The 18514-nt window shown below is 36.2% G+C and overlaps 2 protein-coding genes across 3 annotated transcripts; one reads left to right on the forward strand and one right to left on the reverse strand.

Moving 5' to 3' along the window:
- The first annotated feature begins 231 nt into the window (after positions 1 to 231).
- LOC144557043 (disease resistance protein RGA2-like) lies at positions 232 to 4071 on the forward strand. Of its 2 annotated transcripts, XM_078305590.1 has the most exons (2): positions 232 to 1782; positions 1834 to 4071. In XM_078305590.1, the coding sequence occupies exons 1-2, from the start codon at positions 279 to 281 to the stop codon at positions 4041 to 4043; spliced, it is 3714 nt and encodes a 1237-aa protein (XP_078161716.1). In that variant the 5' UTR covers positions 232 to 278; the 3' UTR covers positions 4044 to 4071. The 2 variants fall into 2 exon arrangements, with proteins under 2 accessions (XP_078161716.1, XP_078161715.1); XM_078305589.1 differs by having other exon boundaries at positions 232 to 4071.
- A 7979-nt stretch (positions 4072 to 12050) lies between these two features.
- Positions 12051 to 17519, reverse strand: LOC144557059 (monosaccharide-sensing protein 2-like). Its single transcript, XM_078305610.1, has 7 exons — positions 17439 to 17519; positions 16945 to 17049; positions 16019 to 16585; positions 14504 to 15402; positions 13625 to 13812; positions 12799 to 12948; positions 12051 to 12537 (listed from the first exon to the last, which is right to left on the reverse strand). The coding sequence occupies exons 2-7, from the start codon at positions 17021 to 17023 to the stop codon at positions 12243 to 12245; spliced, it is 2178 nt and encodes a 725-aa protein (XP_078161736.1). The 5' UTR covers positions 17024 to 17049; positions 17439 to 17519; the 3' UTR covers positions 12051 to 12242.
- Positions 17520 to 18514: the final 995 nt, after the last annotated feature.

The raw sequence follows: 18514 nt of genomic DNA on the forward strand, positions 1-18514 counted from the left end.
TTTTCCTAAAAAAAAATTCTCAACTGATTCTGCGGACATCAATAATGCATCGTACCAACTTGACTTAGTTTTTAATAAAAAAAAAGTTAATAATAAATAAATAATGGCCGGCCACCATACCAACTTGACTTAGTTTTAAAATTGAATTAAAGCAAGCATTTTGTTGCCTGGTTTTTCTTCGTCTACTTTCTGCACAAGAGTACCAAAATTGTTTTTTTGAAAGTTGAATTCCAAAATTGTTATTGATCACGCATTCTCTTTGAAATTTTGAGATCTCGATGGCAGTGGGACTTGTTGTCGGTGGGTGGTTCGCGAGCGCGGTCATTTCCAAGCTGATTAACGAGCTCATCGAGTATGCCAAGGACCAAAAGAAGATGCAACTGGGGCTGAAGGACGAGCTGACACGGCTTCGGAAGGCCCTGCCAAAGATCCAAGCGGTGGTGAATGCTGTAGACCAGGGGCTGATCAGGGAGGAGAATCCGGCACTGGAGAAGTGGCTATGGCAGTTCAGGGACGCTGCCGACCAAGCTGATGATGTGATGGACGAGATAAAGTACAACTATGAGAAGGAAAGAGCACTGAACGCTGAGAAAAACAAGGTAGACAAGGCTATCACGGATTTTAGAACTTTTTTTTTACGTGCGATCAAGAAGGACCACTTTTTAAATCGGTTAATGGAGGCAGTGAAGAAAATGGATGAGGTTGCTACTGAAATTGTTGTGTTTTACACGCTCGTGCAAGGATCAAACAGGGACCAAAAGGAGATGGTTAAGTTGACCATCAGTAGCCGTCAAACTAGATTAGTACTGAGAACTCGTGTATTTGGTCGGGAGAAAGAGGAGGAGGATATCATTAAGAAGTTGTTGAACCCCGTTTGCAAAACCGAGGGAAAGAATTTTGCAGTATTGCCCATCATAGGGGTCGGTGGAGTTGGCAAGACTACTCTTGCTCAACTTGTGTATAATGATCCGACCGTGATACAACATTTTGAATTGAGAATGTGGGTTTGTATTTCAAACAACTTCGACGTGGAATTAATTACAAAGAAGTTGTATGAATTTGTTTTCAAGAAAAAAGCAGATTTTGAGAGTTGTGCTTTGATTCAAACAGAACTTATAGAGAAATTAAAGTCTCAAAGGTTTTTGGTTGTTTTTGATGATATCTGGAACGAAAATGATAAACTAGGATGGGAAGAACTTGTAGCTCCTTTAAAACATGGAAAGAATGGGAGCATGATATTATTAACAACTCGATTGAAAACAGTTGCCACATTGGTTGGACCTAATGTAATGGATTCAATTATTTTGGAGAGTTTGAATGAATACGATATGTGGGATCTTTTCAAAGAGTACGCTTTTGGGGGTGAAGACCCCGATTATCATAAGGAGGTGGTGGAAATTGGAAGAGATATAGTGAAAAAACTAAAAGGGTCCCCACTGGCAGCAAAGACAGTGGGAGGGATATTATGCTCCGATCTAAGCGAGGTACATTGGAGAAGTATATTAGAAAGTGAGTTATGGAGCTTAGAGCAAACCCATAATGATATCATGCCTGCTTTGAGATTAACATATCAAAATTTATCCCCACATTTGAAACCATGTTTTTCGTTTTGTAGCATATTTCCGAAAGATCATGTCTTTCGTAAGCATGATTTAATTAACATGTGGATTGCTCTGGGTATGGTGTCTCCGAGATTTAATAACACAATGAGACCAGAGGATGTAGGTTCCAAATACTTTGATGAAATGATAAATAAATCAATTTTCATCTATTTTGAAAATGGTCTTCGAGAAGATAAATTTGTCAGGTATGATTTGATACATGATCTTCGAGAAGATAAATTTGTCATGCATGATTTGATACATGACCTTTCTATATTTGTTTCTCAAGGAGAATGCTTGACAACTAGTACAAAAAAAGTGGAGTCTATTCCAAATACAGTTCGCCATTTGTATGTGGATATCAATAGTTCTTGTGGGTTGAGCATTTCTGGTTTGAGAAATTTACGCACACTCATTTTACATTGTGATTCTTGTCAACCCGATTCACTTGTTACTGAAATGCTGAAAGGAATGGAAATACTTCGGCTTTTAATATTGTTGGCTGATAACTTGAGTGAAATTCCTAAGTGTGTTAATAAATTGTTGCACCTCCGTTACTTGAATATTTCTTCACATAGAATTAATGCAGTTCCAAAATCAGTGTCAGCACTTTACCTTCTAGAAACCATGGTTTGTGATGTGCTTGATATCAATCAACTCGAACAGGTGAATGCCTGGGGTAGACTTATTAATCTGAGGCATCTCACGGCACAAGATGAGTTGTTAGACAACACTGCTGGTATAGGAAGGCTCACTTTGCTACAAGAGTTGTCTTTTAATGTGGGGAAGGATGATGGATTTAAAATATGCGAGCTAAGTGACATGAAAGACCTTCGGAGATTAATAATTAATAGAATTGAAGATGTTGGTAGTCGTGAGGAAGTGGAACAAGCTAACTTGAAAGACAAAGTCAGTCTTAATATACTGAGATTAAATTGGGATTATGGAAACCCAAATAAACCCCATCTTAATGAAGATGTGCTTGATCACCTTGAACCACCTCATGGCTTGAAGGAGTTGGTAATATATAACTACAGGGGTACTGGAAGACCTCCTATCTGGTTCACAACACAAGGTCTTTCAAAGCTTGTACGTTTAATAATTCATGATTGTACTTTCGAGAACTTGCCTTGTTTGGAGGAACTACCTCTCCTAAAGTACATAGATTTTGATTCATTGAATGCAGTAAAGGTGATCATTCATGAATGCAACCGGTCATTGGTAGTAGATGCCTTTCCATCTCTGGAAGTGCTCAAGATTGATTCTATGTGGCAACTAGAAGAATGGTGTCTGGAAAAGCAACCCAATAAATGGATGCAGTGTTTGAGAAAACTCAATGTTTCAGATTGCCAAAGGTTGCAAGTTTTGCCTCCTGTTCCTCTTTGCGTGAAGGAATTGAAATTTGCATATTTGGGATTGAACGCTCTTCCAAGTCTTTGGAATGATCAAAGTAGAAAATCAGGGAGCTTATCAGATCTTGTTGATATGTCAATAAGTCATTGTGATAGTATTGTATCATTAAATGAAGGTTTGTTCCAAAACCCTGACCGATTTGTGAATCTTGAGAAACTGGAAATTGCATATTGTTGGGAACTGATGAACTTGCCCCCAGGAGGTTTCAATAAATTTATTTCACTAAAAGAGTTGATTATACGTATATGTCAAAAGATAGTGGTGCAGGAAGAATGTTTTCTCCCTTCTGCACTACAGATGCTTAGAATTGGTTCATGTGGTCATTTAGAAAAAACTTTGTCAAAAGCTCTTGAAAATGTTCATTCTCTTATTGAATTGAGATTGCATGATTGTGAAAATATTACTAGTCTTCCTCCCAAAGAAGTATTTAGCAGATGTAAAACACTAAAAAGACTAACCTTTCTTGATTGCCTGAACTTGTCATCCCTGGATAGCTTACTTGGTCTCTCTTCTATAGAACGTCTGAGTATTTATAAATGTCCCGAGTTATCTCAAGCAATTGCTTCTCCATTATCATTGGAAAACGATGAGACTGAAAGGAAGGAGGATGGCACCACACAAACTTCAGATCGAAATGATGAGGTCAACAGTTGGTTTTTGGCATGTTCAATAAAAGCACTTACATTTTTCCGGAGTCTCTTATACACCCTGTTCTATTTTATTTTAAGAATGTTCATGCCAAAATTGAAGAGATCCGTTTCAACCCAACCACAACTACCAAGTCCCATCACTCAGGAAAAACCTCTGCTCTCTGTGGATGAGATTGGCATAGATGACCCCTTGCTTCTTTCTATAGAGCCAATAAGAAGCCTCTCTGCTGTCAACAAATTGATCATTTTTGATGGTTCAATGTTGCAATCACTTCCAGAACTTCCACCAATCCTCCAAGAGCTACGTATTTATTGTTGCTGTCCTGAGTTGCAGATGAGGTGCATGACATCAGGTCCAGATTGGCCTAAACTTTCTTAAATACCTGTGGTGATGATTTGTGATACTCGCCCTCCTCGTAAACTGGTATGAGTCTTCTCTCTTCAATTCATTTGCTTTTCCATTTATAAATATCATTCATGTTAACATATATACCTATCATTTGTTATGGTACCGGTCATGCTATGAATTGTACAAACTCTTTCAATTGTCAAGTCAGGACTATTACAAATCTTATCCTTATGTTTGGGAAATATTGATTCTTATTCATGCACATATTTATGTATATGTAAATTTGTACCACTACATCTGAGAAACAAAAAGTCCATGCCACATCCTTGTACTTTTCCAAGGCTGAAGTATTAGTCCCAATTACTGTTTTGGATATCAGACAGCACTGAGATTCTCTTATATTCTGTGGGTTTTACATATGCTTAAGGTTGAACTGTAAATATATAGCAATTGAACTTACTTTCTTATGTTTGATTATTACTGTCGAGTGAGGCCATGGTAAAATGCATATTACAAACCAACCCATGCTATGGATTCATATCTCTATTTTTAAAGTTCAGAAAGTCGATCCGACCTGTTAAACATGTTCTCCATATGAAAATGTACCTGCATACCAAATTTTATATATTTTTAGGTAGGTAGGAAATCACTGCTTTTGGATGGCCCATAATTTACAAATCAAATGACTTTCTATCTATTTAAAAAATGTAAAATTTGGATTGCAAGTACATTTTCACATGAAGATCATGTTCAACGGTTCAGATCAACTATGTGGACTTTAAAATCGGAGATATGAATTCATAGCGCTGATTGTTGCGTTATATGCATATTACCATAGCCTCACTCATTACTGTAATATTATTTTATGCATCTTAAGTTTCTAACTATAATAAAAATGTTTTTGCAGATTGAATCCTTTTTAACCTTGTAAAATGAAAAAAAAAATCTTGTAATAGGTATGTAACGGCTGCTCCGCCGAGAAGGAATGAATCATGGAATAGTGGAATTGTTGCTTGGGTTGGCCGACTAAGCCACCTCCTAGAGAGGTGTTTAGGCCCGTGGATTAGTTCCTTCGGGAGATACCACGTTAAAAATCTATTGTCTCTTTCTCTATTTCCAGTTTTGCTTTTCTACTTTGAAGCTAAAGTAGCATTGCCTCAGTAATTATCTGTGTGCTGCAGTATTTTCCAGTTTGTGCGTGCTACAGGCTAGTTTCGTGCTATATAAAGCAAAATATTTAATTGGATGGAATTGTTTTGTGAGAATATATATTTATCAACGTATGTTTTTTTTTTTGAAATACCGGGCAGTGGCTGCCAGGTTTGATGTATTAATGAAATAAAGGATTATACAGGCTACATGCATCAATATTCCTGTTGGCCCTCAATAAACTGTGGCATGCAAGCCTACATTCATGCCAACCACATCCTAGCTTAACCTGATATCCTGTACCACTACTTTTGCAAAAGAGAACTACCAAAATTATAAGAAAAACTTCTCCAGCCTCCTTCTAATTTACTTCCCACAAAGTCGCATCATTAATAATCCATTGCATGACCACATCTGACAGTGCTTGTCTCTGCTCAAAAATTCTGCTATTTCGCTGCTTCCAGATTTGCCAGCAACCAGCTGAGAAGATGGCCTCCCATTTTTTGCGCGCTACTGGATTATGTTTGAATTTATTAAATGACCTCCTCCATACCTCTTGTACAGTGCTACCCTGTACCAGTATTGCATCTCCCATTAAGTTATTTAGGCTACTCCAAATCTCCAATGAGTAGGGGCATTTGAAGAAAAAGTGAATTGCTGACTCCAATGTTCCAGTTTCGCATAAAGGACACGTTGTTTCAGAGCAGTTGAAATTCCGGCATATCATGACTTCCCTTGTCAGTAATCTATCTTTTAACAGTAGGTATGCAAAGACCTTTACTGTTGGTGGTATATGGCATTTCCAAATTGCTCTGAATTCCCATTCGATACGACCTCCTCCTATGAGCATCTTGTAAACTGAAGCTGAGCTGTACTGTCCATTTGAGCTGAACCGCCAAAGCAGTTCATCTGGCTGATCAGTGAGTTGCGGAAAGGTTTGAAGTTGCTGATGGGCTGTCAGACGCAGTACCCTTGCTTGTCTCAGAGACACTGAATGGCCCACCTGCCTTGATCCTGAGTTGGCCATCGGTAAAGATCCCCAATTGTCATACCAGTAAGAAATCAATCGGCCATCTCCAATTGTCCACTGAGTTGCCCAAACGAAGATGTGTTTGATTGAGAGGAGCTGACCCCAGAAAAAGGAGCCCGAGGAGGACCAAAGCATTGGACCCGAGTGGTAATTGCCTTGCCAACGGATGTTCTTTACAGTGACAGTCCACAGAGAATTGGGTTCCTTATAACCTTTCCACCACCATCTCAATAAAAGTGAAATGTTTCGCAATTCTAAATTCGGCAGACCCATACCACCCCAAAATTTTGGCAAGCACACAAGTGGCCAATTGCACAGTGAGACCCCTCTGACATGAGTAGTTGATTTCCTCCAAAGGAAATTCCTTCTTGCCTTATCCAATCTTTTGATTACCCATTTGGGGAATTTGAAGCAAATCATGTGGTAAGTCGGTATAGTAGATAAAACCGACTGTACCAACTCTAAGCGCCCCCCTCTACTCAAAAGTTTTGATTGCCAGCCCTCCAATCTCTTTTCTACCTTCTCCAGCAGTGGTAAGAAATCATCTTTTACCGGTGCTCGGATATTTAGTGGCATTCCTAAATAATTTATTGGGAAGTCTGTTTGTGAACATCCAAGGATTGCTTGAACTCGTAGCCTGTCCTGTTGAGGTATGTTTAGTGGAATGAAAGTGCTCTTCGCATAATTGACTTGCAAGCCAGATGCTTTGGTAAATAGCCGCAAGATGAGTTTGAATGAGATTAAGGAGGTGTCATTTGCATTAGCAATTATTGCCGTATCGTCAGCGTATTGAAAGGCCAATATGGATTCACTGATTTTTCCTGACAGTGGTGTTCCCACTATCAAACTGGCGGTCTGTACCATCCTCTGGAATACATCCACGGCTATATTGAAGAGCATAGGTGATAGGGGGTCTCCTTGACGGAGACCCCGCTTGTGAGTAAACGGCCGTGATGTTTCTCCATTAATACATACCCTTGAAGAGAAAGTCGACCAAATTGCTTGCATCCAAGATATCCATTTCTCAGGAAAGCCTCTAGCTCGCATGACCCGTATTAGAAATGCCCATTCTATCGAGTCGAAGGTTTTTTTGAAATCAATTTTGGCAAACACAGCCGGCTTGCCCATGTGCGATATGTGATGCAAAGTTTCTCTCGTGGCCACGAAGTTCTCTGATATCTGTCTCCCATGCACAAACGCCGTTTGCCTAGATGAAATCAAGTCCGGCAATTTAGATCTCAACCTATTGGATAATACCTTGGTGATCAATTTTGGGATTAGATTGATAACACTTATTGGGCGAAAATCTGAAGTGGTTCTTGGTGCATCGGTTTTGGGGATCATTATAATGTTTGCTTCATTGAATTGGGTTAGGTTGAGGCAGTTATCAAAGAATTTGAGCATTATCTGGAAGGTTTCGGCTTTGAGCTCCATCCAATAGGTCTTGATGAATTCGTTGGGTAAGCCGTATGGAAGGTTTCGGCTTTTATCAATGTATGTATGTAGGAAACTTAGCCGCAGGATTTTCTGTCTTTTTTTTTTTTTGTTTCATTATTCTTTTCAGTTGCAATACTGTTTTTAAGACATTATAACCATTCTTTATGAAGGTAATACCACCATCAGTGTTGGACATTAGTAAGGAGAGGCTTCAGATTTGACCAAATTTTTTTTTGAAAATTTATAGTTTAACTTCGTTTTGTTATATTTGCTGTGATAAATTAGGTGTCTCAGGCAACATCAAATACTTTTTCTTTGTTTTCTGCTATATTCTACTTCTTAGATACATATTGTATTCTCTGTCCTTTGAAAAAACAACTAATTTCCTTTCAAAGTTACACATTTTAGATAACTGTAGAACTTATCAGGGAGAATATGTAAAGGCTAAAAGCAAAACAAAAGTTAAAAATCACAAAACGGAAGGAAACGGAAGGAAACGAAGAGAAGATCTTGAATTAAGTACCAGTATTTGTCCAAATAACAGTGTCTCGATCCAAATTGATCCATAGTAGACACACTGTCAGAACCTGGAGCGAATTTGGGAATTATCCAGTCCAATTTGGATTTAGTCAAACAAGATGGAAAAGAAGAAAGGAGTTCGGGCATAGTCATTCAAATAACGGGCAAATTTTTTAAAAGAAATCGGACGCTGCAGAAGGACCCCACCTCTATTAACGAGAAATTAAATGAATGGAGAACGGGACCCAAAGTGTCAGAAATGGAGAGGATGGCATTACCTTTTAACAGAGGAGAACAAAACCAGATGAGTGACCAGGCTGTTACACGCAAGTGCTGAGATGGAGCATGGAGATTCAATTGAAAGATTGGAAGCATGGATTAGATTTATTCCACCTCTAGGGGCATCGCCTATAAAAAGGGAATTAGTCTGTGGAGTATGATTAGGAAAACAATTATCAATCATTTGTAATTTTACTTCCTTTCTTCCTTACTGTTTTTCCTTGCTGTTCTTGTATCGCTACTTAGAGATAGAGTTTGAATAACACCCGGGTCGGGTATACCTGACCATATCCGCCCGTGCCCGCCGCCCGGGGTACCCGTACCCGAGCCCGGGTATGGGTCGGGTACTCGGGTACGCGAGTACGGGCAAAAACCGGACCGGACCCGTTATTTTAGACCAATACCCGACCATACCCTACCCGAGTTTACCCGTACCCGACTAAACCCGTACCCGACTACCTGAGTACCCGTACCCGTATACCCGACCACTGTTCATCCCATTTCAAAATTCAAAAAATCAGATTTTTCCCCCCCAAACCGGTGCCATCCCATCCGGACTCGACCGGCCGGACCCACCGGATGGGACGGGTTTTTTTTTTTTTCTTTGTCTTTTCTGTTTCTGTTTTCTGTTTCTGTTACTGTTATTGTTACTGTTATTCTTTAAAAATTAAAAATTTTAATTTTATCCCTCCAACCAAAATTTCTTTAAATACACCTCTTCCTCCCTTCATTTTCACATCTCCATCTCAATTCTCATTCTCTCATTCTCTAATTCTCTTATTCTCTTAATCTAAATTTCTATTATTCTCAAATTTTAAATTTATTGTTAAAAAAATATATAGTTGTACATTTAATTCCTTCTACAAATACGCAAACGGAATTACGAAGGTATCAAAATTACGAAGTTCGGGACCTTCCGCAAGATTTTTCCGCGAGATTTAAAGGTTATATTTATTTCATGTTAGATTAATTTATTTTTGTAGAGTAAATTTAGTTTATGTAGATTTATTGGATGTTAAGTAATTAGATATTTAGATTTGTTAGATTTATTTTATGTTAGATTTGTTAAGTAATTAGATTTATTAGATTTATTGAATATGTTAGATTTATTTAGTTTATGTTAGATTTGTTAGATGTAAAGTAATTAAATTTGTTTTGATGCTAGATTTTATTTTTGAAATTCGGATTTATTTTTCATAGGTTTAAAAAATGGGTTATATTTATTTTTGAAAATATGTGAAGTAATTAGATTTGTTTTGAATAGGTTAGATTTATTTTTGAAAATGTTAGATTTATTTTGAATAGGTTAGATTTAATTTCTGTTTTTTAATTTCTGTTTTTTTATTTCTGTTTTTTAGATTTATTTTTGTAAATGTTAGATTTATTTTGAATAGGTTAGATTTATTTTTGAAAATGTTAGATTTATTTTGAATAGGTTAGATTTAATTTCTGTTTTTTTTGTTTCTGTTTTTTTGTTTCTGTTTTTTTATTTCTGTTTTTTTTATTTCTGTTTTTTTTTATTTCTGTTATTTTATTTCTGTTTTTTTTTTTTTAATTTCTGTTTTTTAGATTTATTCTTGTAAATGTTAGATTTATTTTGAATATGTTAGATTTATTTTTGAAAATGTTAGATTTATTTAGAATATGTTAGATTTATTTTTAAAAATGTTAGAATTATTTTGAATAGGTTAGATTTATTTTTGAAAATGTTAGATTTATTTTGAATATGTTAGATTTAATTTCTGTTTTTTTTATTTCTGTTTTTTAATTTCTGTTTTTTTGTTTCTGTTTTTTTATTTCTGTTTTTTTTATTTCTGTTTTTTAATTTCTGTTTTTTTATTTCTGTTTTTTAATTTCTTTTTTTTTAATTTCTTTTTGTAAATGTTAGATTTATTTTGAATAGGTTAGATTTATTTTTGAAAATGTTAGATTTATTTTGAATAGGTTAGATTTATTTTTGAAAATGTTAGATTTATTTTGAATAGGTTAGATTTAATTTCTGTTTTTTTGTTTCTTTTTTTTATTTCTGTTTTTTTTTTTATTTCTTTTTTTTAATTTCTGTTATTTTATTTCTGTTTTTTAATTTCTGTTATTTTATTTCTGTTTTTTAGATTTATTCTTGTAAATGTTAGATAGCGAAGAATGGTATAGGAATGAGAACTTCTAGATAGGTAGTGTCGGTATAAATTTCTAACCTCTTTTAGTCTTTATCGTTATTTTTTAAATTATAAATTTCTAAATATTTCAATTAGTTTTTAAATTATTCATTTTAAAGAAGAATTACTAACAAAAAAAAAAGTTAGAACTTCGCCTATGTTATTTTACATAGCCGGTCCCAAGCCCGGAATAAAGGAGGAGGGTAACTTCTATTGTTTTAAAAATTTCGAGATATAAATAAATTATGAAATTATATAATTAGAACGAGAATTTAAAAATAAAATAAAATGACTCGTCTAAAGAAATAAATAAATACATTTGTACTTAGGCGACTAAACAAATAAATTTTGGCAAGAATAATTTATATATATAAGTTACAAATTTTAATTATTTAGGAATTATAAAGATGTGACTTGATAATTTTATGTATATATATACACACTATTTGATATTGAATTATTCATATTTTAAAAGTCGAATTATAAACACGTAATAACATTTATACGACACTGTTAAAAAACCAACAAAAAAAAAACCAGAAAAAAAAACAGCAAAAAAAAAAAAAAAAAAAACAAAAAAAAACAGCAAAAACAAAAACCAACAAAAAAACCAACAAAAAAAAAACCAACATAAAAAAAAAAAAAAAAATACCCGTACCCGTACCCGCCTTACCCGTCAAGGGTACACGGGTAAGGGTATAGGACGGATAGGGTATGGTTTTTGAAAATTATACCCGCCATACCCGTACCCGAGATGTACCCGTACCTGTCCCGGGTATACCCGGGGTACCCGTACCCGCCCGAGTATAAATACACTACTTAGAGATCAATAAAATTTGTTCCTTTCTTCTATTCAATTTGTGTTCTTCTATATTGATTGAGTTGAGGTCGTCGCACACACATGGTAAAACAAAATTGTAGAAAATCAATAGTAATTTTTCATCATACCCGGATATTGATCAACCTACATGACAGAAGCAAATTACATGGTGACTGAGAAACTCCTCTTTGAATCCTCAGCCTTTGCATATGATGCAGGGGCAAGTTTGTAAATTTGTTCATCGTAAAAGAATTTCTGGTAAGAAGCTCTTCGCTTTGGATTCTCAGCCTTTGCATATAGGCAGGGGAAGTTTGTAAATTTATTCCTTGTATTTCTCTCCTACATTTAAATTAGTACTACTTCGTACTTTAATTTTGTCTCTCGACTGTAATTTATTTCTTCAAAACAAATTAGACATTATTCATGTGGTTGATCATATAATAGCAATTATTTTGTTATGGTCATTTAATTAGTTCCTAAAGTCGTATATTTTGCTAAATGAACCCTATAATTTCGAACTGACAACAAAACAAACCAATTTTAGAAACTTTAATCGGCTAAACTGACAACAAAACATACCGGCTATAATTTTAACTTTTGATTGTATAAAAAAATAGTAGCAATTAATGTCGACCCACTTAAATAAAAATTACAAATCTAATTACAGTGTCAATAAAAACAAGGATTGGGCCAAACTAAATACAAAATTGAAATCTCACCTATACAGAAGCAATGGAATATAGCCTACTTGCTTCCTCTTCTTTTCCCATCTGGAAAAGGGCATAATTTCCTCAAATTATCCAAAAAAAAAAAGAAACATTTTTCCCATTTTTACCCCTTCACTCCATCACTTCATTTTGCAAACCCTTAGAACCAACATTGAAGAACTCAATGATAACCTCAAGGGGCAAACCTTTGGTCTCAGGAACCCTAAAAATCACAAAAACAAAAGCAAAGCAACAAACTATGGCATAAATTCCAAAAACTCCCCCAAGCCCTATGGAATTTAGCATAACAGGGAGGGAATAAGTGACAATGATGTCGCCAATCCAGAAGGTGAGAGCACAAATTGCAATGCAAATGCCACGCACACGGGTCGGGAAAATCTCTGCACATAAGATGTTGGGTATAGGCCTGACATATAAAAATAGTATTATTAGTTTTCATGCATGTATAGTAGGACATATTCTAGGTGTTTTCCTATAACCAATTTTAATTTATATGAACCATGCATGTACCATTTAAACTTCAACATGAAAAGTTAGGTGCAATTTAGTGATTTCTGGTTTGTAATTGAGTACCAGAAATGTTGGGGCATAATAACAATTACAGCAAAATACAGCGGTATCTTGATTAAAAAAAGTAATATATTTTATGTATAATATTTTTTCTTACCCGAAACCCATTACAAAGGTGCAGAAGTAGATAATGACACTGGCAGTAGATAGCACTGCATGAGGCACCATGCCCATGTTAACCGCATTGGAGATGACTAGCACAATCAGAGAAACGACCAGGATCGGGATTGTTGTCAGAAGGAGGCTCCTGTTTTTCATTTTTGGTAAATATTAAAGCACAGCCTACTATGGTTATTTCTCAATCATTCTAAAAGCAAGGGTTTCCCAAAAATATTAAAGCATTCTGCATACTGGTATTAGTTTCGGTTCTTTTCTGGTTGGGTTTGCTTGAATGGTACAAGACCAATTTGGCCTGGTATTAGTATGTTCTCTCTTTATTTCCACCTCTTAATTGTTTTTGTCTCTTTCTAGTTTACTTATGTTACTGTTTGTGTGCTTAGAGGTGTTTTCAATTTGCTTTTAGCCAGGAATAACTTAGGCAGTACATCAATTTATGGTATTATCTTTAAAGTGGCCAGATAGCATATATTAATACGAAAATGACAGTGCACCAGTTAAGAATGGTGGCTGTATGTACTATGCAATTTTGAGCATAAGTTGATATTGCTAATTGCTGCTAAGAATGGTGGCTGTATTGTTAATTGCTGCTAATTGATATTGCTAATTTTCAGCATAAGTTGATATTGCTAATTGTTTCTAATTGCTATATCAGATAATACTGTCTTTATATATAAATAGATAAATCCAGAGCAGGGGCATAAAAATAAGTAAAGCCCTGCTATGCTGACGCATAGATGCAAATATCTAGCTGGTGACAAGATAAGAGAACTGATATATATATATAAAAGAATTTGAGATTTGACCTCCGTCCAGAAACATCCATGAGCCGCATGGCAAGACCAATGCATGGCAACATAAGGAGGGTGGTGAGAGCACTAATGAGAATAGATGCTGAGTCTGAGCTGATTCCCAGATTTGATAAGAGAACCCCAACTCCTGCTTGCTCCAAAATCTGAGGTGTGTAATACAACACCCCGTTTATTCCCGAAAACTGCAAAAGAAAAAATAACGATTCAATTAAGCTTAGAACAAAAAAATATATTGTAAAAACGAGGACTTGCAATCTTTTTCCACATGCCACACAACATAAACAAACAAGCAGACAAATATATTAATATGAATGGGGCTACAGTACTATGCATAGCACTTATTGGTCTCTGCTATGGATTAATATCTCCATTTTAAAAATTCAAACAGTCGATCCAAACCGTTGAACATGATATTTATATAAAATTTACTTGTAGATCAAATTTTTACACCTTTTAGAATTTGTTTACTATTTTTTTAGATAGGTATGAAATCAGTTGATCTAAAATTCTAGACCTTTGAAAAGCAGTGATTTTCTACCTATATAAAAATATAGTAAAAGAAGTCTAAAAATGTAATTTTAAGTATATAAGCACATTGTCATTATGGAGACCACCTTGAATGGTTCAGATCGACTATTTGGACATTGTAAACGAAAATATTGATCTGTAGTATGAACCAATTTGTGCCATGCATAGTACCATAGTCTCATTCTATTAATATGGAAAATTTAAATCCCAAACGGTTTTTTTTATTTTTTTATGAATAAATCCCAAACGGTTTGGATTATACATTGACAATGCATTCAACCCCTTCCAAATTCCACTATATATTGAAGCAGTTGATTTGAGTTAATGCAGGTACAAAAACTGTACCTGTTGAAGCATTTGAAGCATAACACCAGTGAACAAAGCGTGCTTGACCCCAGGCTCTAGGAGTTCCTTCCAGAAGGGCCCCTTGGCAGTGTTCTCCGGCGGCTGGACCATGGCGGGCCCGATCGCATCTTGTATCACCAATCCCTTGCTACCCAGCACGGAACTACTAACCAATGCTGAGGCATGCACGAAATCCCCACTCACAGGCAATTGACTACCCGTTAGTGACATCATGGATCCCTTCCTTGATGCCGGCACCTCATCCTGGTGCAAAAACACCTTCTTGTAGACCCCATCCTTCTCTGACACCTTCCATGCCAGCTGCCACCCCCCTCCTATTCCCATTGCCCCCTGCACCTCCCCTATGGAACTGTCATGATCTAACGGCAATTCACTCTGCGACAAAAGTGGTGTTTCCAGATCACCTCTTTCTTCATCATGTTCCGTCATTTCATGATCTGACGACCTCGTGTCATCATAATCCATTGTATGTGGGTCGTCCTCGGTCCAATTGTCCTCCCTGGGGCCCACGCGCTCTGCCACACTGAACATGCTCCCGAAGTGTGCAAATAGGTTGCTGCCAGCTCGCATGCTGCTGGTTGCTTCTGGGTTTTTTTCATGGACGCTCCCAAGGAGGGCAACGACCGGGTCCATCATTGTGTCAATGATGGACCCACCACGAGACATCGCGGTGGAGCCCAGCACACTTCCCAGTACGCTTCCGCCGGTTACGGGCTGGGCCACCCATGAAAGACCAGATTCTGGCCCGTACAGTTTTACCTTGTCTTTATCTGATGGAGCATCACTCTCAGTGAGGTCAGTTGCCGGGGCAACAAGGTACTCTTCGATGGAGGTGTCACCAGAACTGCCTAGACCTTCCACAAGAAGTGCCATTTCACCTAGAAGTTTAACATAAGGAAGTTAAAATTCTGTTAGTTCTGGTGAAGTTAGCAAAGTTTCCACATGGGTAAGTCTCCCAAGTCTGGAAATAAATCTGCTGCAATTCCAAAGGATCGCAGGGTCCCTGCGATTCCAACCCCAACCATTCATATGTTTCGAGATTCTTGCACAAAAACTAACTTCTTTTGAGATTCCTACATTCCATTAAATAAATGTTGGGGTTAGAATCGCAGGGACCCTGCGATCCTTTGGAATCGCAGCAGATTTATTTCCCCCAAGTCTTAGGATCCTTTGCTTTTTTCTGAGATTTTGAGCATTTGAAAAACCACGAATCCAATCCAAATTTAAGCATTTGCAAACTATTTTCCAAAGCATGAAACTTGTTGATTGGCATTTAATTCAAATTGGGTATGTCACTATGCAAAGCTTTTCTATTCATCTTAATAAGGCAAATATGCATGAAGCCCCCTATAAGTTATACATGATAAGGTTGTATAACTTCAAAACTGCCTTCTGTTTTGTTTCTTTATATTTATTTTTGAGAAGAACAATAAGTAAATGAATACATGCTAGAGATCTCTCTGAAAAAACCTAAAAGCTTTCTCTAATATATACCTGAGACATCCTCTCTTCCACGCAACTTTTGCAGCACTGCCTTGGCCTCTTTCATCTTGCCTTTACTCACGAGCCACCTTGGTGATTCAGGGAGATAAAACAACATCAGCGCAAAATAAACAAGTGATGGCAATGACAAAACCCCAAGCATCACCCTCCAATTTGGCGAGGGCGAAAGCGTCATTCCAAAAATCATGCAATATGAGAAGAACATTCCTCCAGACCCAGTAAACTGAGGTAGAGTGTTAAGCAGCCCTCTTATCTCTGGAGGGGCTGTCTCAGAAATGTAAACTGGTACGAGGGTTACAGCCAGGCCAATACCAAACCCATCGATCAGGCGTGCCAAGAGAAGAATATACACATTAGGAGACCAGAACATGATTAGGCCACTTAGGAAGTAGAGAACTGATGAGATGATTAGCATTGGCCGGCGGCCTACTGAGTCTGATACAGGGCCAGAAAAGGTGGTGATTATGGTTGCACCAATTAGAGACATGGCCACGATCAATCCCTCAATTGTCGGTTGAGATTCTAAATTGAATTCCCTTTTAATGTATAAGACAGCTCCTGGAGAGGATGAAATTAGATTAATTTATATAATTGAGCAAATGTACAAAATTTGAGATTTTAAATGTGGGATGAATTTTGGTATAATTTAGTATATTTGGAACTGGCCTCCCCATTTTTTCTTACAAAAGTTTCCAAGATATCCTCCATTCTCATCATTTTGCTCTTTCATAGACATTGGACAAAGCAGGAATGACTAAGAATAGCTGGGTACTTTGTAAAGAAATTAGTAAAGGACATATTTCTCAAGCATACAGAAGCATGTTATCATTTTGCAGGGACATACAGTAGACTTTTTGAATTTTTTTTAAGGGGAAACACATCTTTTTCCTTGAAAATTTGACATGTAAATAGATCACCTGCAATGGTGGCATTGTCCCAGCCCTGCAACAGATTTCCAATTGATGCCGCAATTGCGACTAACACTGCTCCGCTCATTGTTTAATTTCTATTGCAACAACAAGCTAAAGAAAAACAGAAATCAGATAAGAATTCAATTCTCAACAAGCTTAAATGATTCAGTGAAAATAATAAATTGAAAAGGAATTTCTATAAGAGCAGCTGCTACATCACTGAGGTTGCCAACTTGTTGAAATTATGTTAAAAAAAGGATGAAAATAAATGCCAATTCCAAACTGGATTCAATAACACTTGTAACATAGCTATAAAAAAGGCGGAATAATTTCCCAACGAAAAATAAACAAATCATTAAGCAATAAAGATTTCAACAATAGCTGTATAATTGAGAAATTTACTTATTTCTCGTTTGAAAAAGAACAAACAACCTTCAAACGGATCGAAATATCTGAATTTTGTTCAATAAAGAGGGAATAGAAAGAGAAAAGGTGCTTACTGTTTAGTTTCGCCTTTGAATCTGGATCCCTTTTTCCAGAGAGAGAGAGAGAGAGAGAGAGAGAGGCGGGATCTGTTCTCTGTTATTCCATATATATTCCGGTGGAGGGAACATGCGTCTCTGCCTAAAATTCGCTTTCACTCTCTCCATTTAAAAGGAAATGGTGAACTCCATTTTCAAAAAGCAAATCTGCTGCGCGATTCCAAAGGATGGCAGGGTTCTGAGATTCCAATCCTAACCATTCATTTATTGAAATCCACGAATCTCGAAAGAAGTTTGATTTTTCGCACCAATCTTAAAACATATTAACGGTTGGAATTAGAACGGAGGGATCCTGCGATCCTTTGGAATCGCAGCAGATTTATTTCCCCATTTTCCAAGCGATCCTGGTAAATATATTGACAAAGCTTTTTTAGCTATAAGCAGCGCATCAAGTATATGTTTTCATTTTCTATCTGCTGATCGTGCTCTGTATGAAGTTAAAATAACTCTATTAATATCGTTACGCGAATTATGCTTTTCAGAGAAATACCCGGTGCAGTCTAACAAGGGACTAATTTTATATAATTATATTCACAACTTTAATTTATTTAATTTACGGGAATATAATTTTGAGATGTTTGCGATCCTTTGAATCCCACGTAATTAGATACTAAAATTAGTTAATTAGTCAACTGTTATTTTATTTATTTATTACATGATTGACTGATTCATTGAAATTGCTGTTAATAAACTGTAATTTTTTAGCTACAAATGGTATTATCGTTTTACCATTCTGTTCATTGATTTTTTTTTTTGTTTATTTAATAGTTTAAATTGTTAAATCAACTCAGAAGCGATGGTATTGAATTCCTCTTATAAAAAGAGAAAATATATATATGATAAAAATAGTTGTATGAGCATTTGTAATTTACAAGGGATAAATATATTGGCAACATTATTTTAACTTTTGCTGAAGCACACAAATTCTATACTTTGCATGTGTACAGTATGAAACCAAAACTGAAATTTTTATTCATACCATAATTGAAAAAAAAAAAAAAAAAACCAAAACACCTCCGTTTTGGAGGATTTTC

This window comes from Carex rostrata, chromosome 7 (assembly GCF_964058835.1).
Source record: "Carex rostrata chromosome 7, lpCarRost1.2, whole genome shotgun sequence".
Lineage (NCBI taxonomy): Eukaryota > Viridiplantae > Streptophyta > Magnoliopsida > Poales > Cyperaceae > Carex > Carex rostrata.